The sequence below is a fragment of the Panthera leo genome, chromosome F3, assembly GCF_018350215.1.
Source record: "Panthera leo isolate Ple1 chromosome F3, P.leo_Ple1_pat1.1, whole genome shotgun sequence".
NCBI classification, from domain to species: Eukaryota; Metazoa; Chordata; class Mammalia; order Carnivora; family Felidae; genus Panthera; species Panthera leo.
In genome coordinates this window covers 65,004,898-65,010,581 of record NC_056696.1, presented here as the reverse complement: position 1 = coordinate 65,010,581, position 5,684 = coordinate 65,004,898, and the positions used below count along the sequence as shown (strand labels likewise).

At 53.7% G+C, this 5,684-nt stretch overlaps 1 protein-coding gene across 1 annotated transcript; it reads right to left on the bottom strand.

Annotated features, from left to right (window-relative positions):
* Window positions 1–3,333: 3,333 nt before the first annotated feature.
* On the bottom strand, window positions 3,334–5,481 carry LOC122211924 (C-reactive protein). Its single transcript, XM_042925471.1, has 2 exons — window positions 5,226–5,481; window positions 3,334–4,632 (listed from the first exon to the last, which is right to left on the bottom strand). The coding sequence occupies exons 1-2, from the start codon at window positions 5,287–5,289 to the stop codon at window positions 4,025–4,027; spliced, it is 672 nt and encodes a 223-aa protein (XP_042781405.1). The 5' UTR covers window positions 5,290–5,481; the 3' UTR covers window positions 3,334–4,024.
* Window positions 5,482–5,684: the final 203 nt, after the last annotated feature.

Below are 5,684 nucleotides of genomic sequence, written 5' to 3'. Positions count from 1 at the left end.
CTCTCTGAGAAGCAGGCTGTCACACACGTACAGCACAGCATCCCGTGAGCAAAATTGTGGCCTCCCAAGTTCCCACTCCAGGCATCCCTTTCTCCCTCCTCAGTGGCATCCAAGCCGTTTCTTCCCTGCATCCGCCTTCTCGGGAATTAACGAATTCATCAAATATTTATTGAGGACGTATTAGAAGCCACACCCCCCTAGAAGCTGGGTAATGACGCAGCTGCTCTCGTAGAATTTGCGATCTAGGGGGAGAGGACGCAAGGAAACCTGCACCCCCAGTTGTTGTTTTTTTTTTTCCGAGAGTGGTATCTGCAAGTCCTAATGGAGCAGGAAAGCGAGTGATGTGGAACCTGCCCCGTGAGGCTCTGGACAAAGCAAGTGCCAGCTCCTGGTGCACGCACGTCGGGCGCATGTACACCCGCTGTGAAGGAAGCCCCAGGCGACGAGACTGGATCTGATGTGAGTGTGGTTCTGTCGCTCCCGTTTCTGTGGTTTTCCAGCCGGTCCCGTGCATCCGAGCCCCGTGATGCCACACGGCTGGCATCAGGCACACGTTTGTTGGGGGGGCGGGGGGGGGGGGAAGGAACAGGCAAAATGGCAGGAGGGAGACAGGTCAGAAAACACAGGGGGAGGGCCAGGGGGAGGGCGGCTCTCGTTTACATCTGGAAGGATCGTTCTCTGTGCTGAATGGCAAGAGGGAAACCTGTGTGGAGAAGCTTCTTGTTTGGGCCCAACCTTCCAGCAAAGAAAGGGTCGGCGACCTCGCGGCCAGCGCCCTCGCTCTAGGGTCTCCCGTGTCCTCCGGCCCCAGCACCTCCCCAGCCACCTCCTGTCCTCAGGTTAGAGTTTCCTGGCCCAACGTGATGGGCTGTTTAGTGACAGAGACGCCTGTCTCGTCACCTCTGTGGCCGGGAAATTTGAGGTTGTGAGGCTCCCTGTGACATCTCCCTCCTCCTTGGTGGCCCCTCTGTCCTTTGAAGCCAGCCTGCCCTGAGCTGTGAGAGCAGCGACCAGCTGCCCACCAACCCTGTCCTTCTGTCCTGCGGCCCCACAGGACGGGTCACAGAACCCCTCTCCTTTCCCGTTTCCCGGTGGTTTCTGTCTAGCACGAAGCCTGTCTTCTTAAGTTGAGTGCCTCATCCCGACGTTTCTGATGTCCTCCTAAAAATCCGAGTGAGGGTTTTCTGCCAAATTCGGAAGGCTCTTCGCCTCTCACCGTCTCTCTGTTCTGCTTTTGAACGTGTTTCCTGAAACCACAGCATCCCAAGGACAGTCCTTCCAAATGTGCCCCTTGTCCCTTAAGTTTGTAATCACGACCATGACTTTGGTCTCTGTGGCAAGCTGACACGTCCCCCTCAGAGCCGGAGACCCCCTTCTTGGGCATCTGTCCTTTGCTGGATCCCTTCAACCTACGGGGTCTCTGACCCAGAGCCTGGATCTTTGAAACCCACCATCGTGATCCAATGAACAGTATCACCAGCAAATCAGAGATGACGGTCGTGGAGCCCTAGCCGTGTGCCAGGGAAGGAGGCCCTACATTATCCCCATTCGGAAGATGAGGAAATCCGCAGAATAAAACATCTTAAACAACTTGCCCAACAAGATATGGAACCAGGACATGAGCTCATGTGGTCTCATGAAACCCTGAATGAAAGGGGCGGGGGCTTTAAGAAACTGCAGTGGCCCCTATAAAGGTACAGATGAGACCTTCAATAGACCCTCCTTGACCCTGAACACGAGTAAAGCATCTTGAGAGGAACAGACCTAGTTCTGCCCATCAGTGCTTGGTACCCACGATGCAAAGGCCAAAGACCCAGGCACCAGGACTCTGTAGGTGTTGAGGTGAATCTGCCCCAGCCCCTGGGGAGCACTGCAATGTCCAGAGTTGAAACTCTTGGGCAAGTCTGAGCTGGCCCCAGGTGTAAGCCCTGTCCCCAGAGGCAGCGGATGCCCGGCTGCCTGTGAGAGATGGTTCCCTCTTCGGTTACGGCTCTACTGGGTCTGGAGCCCTGCCAGGCCCCCTTCCTGCTGCTATAGGTGCAGAAAGTACAGACCTCTCGACCCGGGAGCTTCCTTCTCTCTTTGTGGCATTTACGGCTCTGAGGGGACAGGCTTATCTCCTCCCTGCACGCTCTAAAGGAACTGAAAGACAGAGACGGGACTTAAATAAGAATCACGGCACCAGACCTGTGGCTGGCAGAGAATGCCCCTGGGACCTTCCTGAACGCCCCCCCCCCCCCAGATCTAAGCTTCCAGACGGAACAGAAATGAGAATCTCTATTTACTTCCCACCTGGTGGAGAAGGAAAGTTCCCAGAGCCCCAGACAGAGCGGTCACGTGCACAGGAAACTTGACCCCTGAGCTGTGGACCAGTGGATGTCAGGTTTGGGACAAGCCCGCACAAGCCGCTCCTCTTCCCGAAAGGACGAGCAGGTCAGAGGGAAATGGAAGCTTCCCCAGCCTAGGACCCTCTCCAGAAGAACCGAGACCCGGTCTTGCAGGATCAAGCTGCTATTGTCACCCGTGTCCTCTCCAGCATTCCCGGTCATTCCGCAGATAGGGAAATGACACAAATAACTGAAAACGCACACCTACGAGACGCTGGGACGCTTGGCAGAACCTGGTGGAGGCGACAGTCACTTGGAAGGGGAGCAGCAGGCTGTCATATGAAAAGGAGTCCCCAGGTGGCCTGCTGAAGCTGTCAGGGTCTCCCTGTGGCCAGCCGAGCAGGAGGGGCTCAAGAACTCACCCCTCATGCTGGCTTTGAGCTGCCGGATGGTGGAAAAACGCTAAGATGTGAAAGACCAGTACATAAGGCATGGAAAAGATTTATTCCAAAAAGATTAATAACAGGGAAATTCGGAAAGTTTTAGGCATCAAGCCCTCAAGCAAACTGAAGAAAACGGGGACCCGATGAAAGGATGAGAGTTGAGAGAACATACTAAACCCAAGAAGGGGTTCCAGACAAACTCAGCGAGCACTGCGGGATCTTCAGTGGCATTAGAAGTCGCGGGGATCCCAATATGCCTTACAGCAAAAGAAATCACTGATGTGGAGGAAAGCCTTAAAAAAAGAAAAGCTCCTATTATAAGGACAAAGCACGTAGGTTCAGAGAAGTCTGGGCGATGATAAATGAGAAGGCAAAATAATGGAAATATCACACGAGGAAAACTGGTGGTCCTGAGGAAAAAAGAACAAATTAAACAGAAACGACAACAAAACGTTTCTCTTTAGCTTTTTAAACCTTCAAATTCAAAGGATTAAATAATTAGAGAGAATTCTAAATTCCAGTGACCACATCCTGATGGATGGGGGGGGGGGGGGGGGGGGGGGCGGGGGGGTCAGAACACTGGAAAAATTCTCTTCCTGGGTTATGCAGATAACTCATGAAAGCACAATAAAATGGGGTGGGTTTGCCTTTAAAAGGAAATTAAAATGCTGGCAGGACCTCGGGTAAACATATGCCGTCTTCCGGGAGAAAAAAACACAAAAGTTGGCTCACTTCCTCCTAGAGACACTTAAAATGCATGGCTCTCCATCTTGACCAAACACTGCACTCACTTGGAGAACTTTAAAAACATCGACGGTCCCGCAAAGCAGATGTTCTTTTCAGTTTATTTATTTATTTATTGGCGAGAGGCACGGACAAGTGCGGGGCGGGGGAAGGGCGGAGAGAGAGAGAGAGAGAGAGAGAGAGAGAATCCCAAGCCGGCTTCACACTGTCAGCGCAGAGCTCGCCGTGGGGCTCCGACCCGCAAAGCCGTGAGATCATGACCTTTGCCGAAACCGAGAGCTGGACCCTCAAAGGACTGGGCCACCCAGGCGCCCCTCCCCCAGGTCAGGTGGTGTGGTCCTGAACAGCCCCGCTGCCCGGCGCTGTCCCTTGTGCTGATGAAAACAGAGGGAAACACGGCCCCCCCACGTGTGTAGGGGTCCCCCCTCAGAGCCGGATCGAACGAGGGCCATGTGAGGTGTGACCCCACCCCCCACCCCCAGGAGGCAGCTCCGGGACTGGCAGAAGGTCTCAGGTCCACAGCTGGGTCTTGACGAACACTTCACCTTGTGCTTCGTAGCTCAGCTCCTGCCAGTTCAGGACGTTAGCGCTGAAGGCCTTACCGTTGTAGACGGAGTTTATTTCGACTGGTGACAGCACAAAGTCCCACATGTTCACCTCTCCAATGTCTCCCACTAGGGACTGGTTCGTATCAAAGTTGCCAGCAAAGGAATCCTGCTCCTGCCCCAGGATGATGCTTGCTCCTGCCCCCACAGTGTATCCCTTCTTCAGACTCGTCCTCACCATGGGCCTCCCATCCACCCAGAGCTCTACAATCCCTGAGCTGGACTCCCAGCTGATGCAGAAGTGCATTGGTGCATAAGACTTCTCCGGAGCCTTGAAGTAGGCGTCTGAGCCACCCACAGATACGCTGTATACTCCACTCCTGTCCTTGAAGAGGAGGATCTCATTGCTCTGTGTCCTGGTGGCGTAAGAGAAGAGGCTATATGGGCGGGTCAAGGCGGTATAGACTCGCAGGCATACGGTGAAAGCCTTCAATGGCTCCTGGACCTGAGCAAACAGGGTTACATAGGACTTATCGGACTCTATGGGGAACACAAAGGCCTTGTTTTGCATGTCTGTGGGATAGAAAAGAGAGAGAGAGAATGGCGGCAGTTGAGTTAAGTTAAAAAACAAAATTCAGAGGAGTAAATTTAGAGATCTAATTGGCCTTATTCCCTGATTCCTGAGTTGGGCAGCATCCCTTCCAGCAGAAAGAAAGGAGCTCTGAGAACTACAGGGTAGAAGGTTCAGGGAGAGCAAGTTTCTAGCAAGGGGTAGATTACTTCAAGCAGGGTCACCGTCCTATGGGGGGAGGAAGGGCTGCTCTCGGGCGAATTAACCTCGTTAGTGCTGACCAGCTTGCCAACCAGATTGACCAGTTAAAGGTTCTATTCCAGGGGGAGGCTGGCACTGAAACCAGGTGAGGTAGTCAGTCTCGGTTTGCCGATGTGGGTGGGGCTTAACACAAGTGATTCCATGAGGGCCTGTGGTCTCTCTTTTAACAGCTTGTTAGGCCACGAAGCTGTATCCTGTCACTATGTGGATTTAGAAACCAGACTGCCCTCTTCCCCGGACCACCACCCCTTCCCCGCGCTGGCCATTTTCCCCATGGCCTTACACAGCCTGGCCGGGAGACGAGAACTCAGCGACCATCCTGAGCCGCGCTTACCGCTTTGGAGAAAAGCTCCAGGGAGGCCGATGACGACCAGGAAACACAGTGACAACTTGTCCATGCCTCCGCCCCGCCGTCCCCGGGCCCGGAATCTGGGTTCTCGTCGTGGAAAAAGTATTGGCAGCTGGGATCCCCATCTCTGGTCTGCTCTGCTTGGCCTTTTATGAGCCGCAATCACAGTGACTTCAGCTGATGGGTAAATGATTCTCCAAAATTGCCCTCTGGTGCCATGAATCAAAGCCCGAAGAGCAAATAAACCAAGGTAAATCGCAAAATGAGAGATCAATGTGGGTTATTTATTAGCGACGCTGCGGTGCCTGCTGGTTCTCCAACAGCGCTGGGTGGCAGTGCTTGGTGAACTAAAACAGTCACATCCTGGAAATCCATTCTAGAATATCGGGCGGGGTGGGGGTGGGGTGGCTTGGGGGGTGGAGGAGGCTTTATTCACAAAGACAA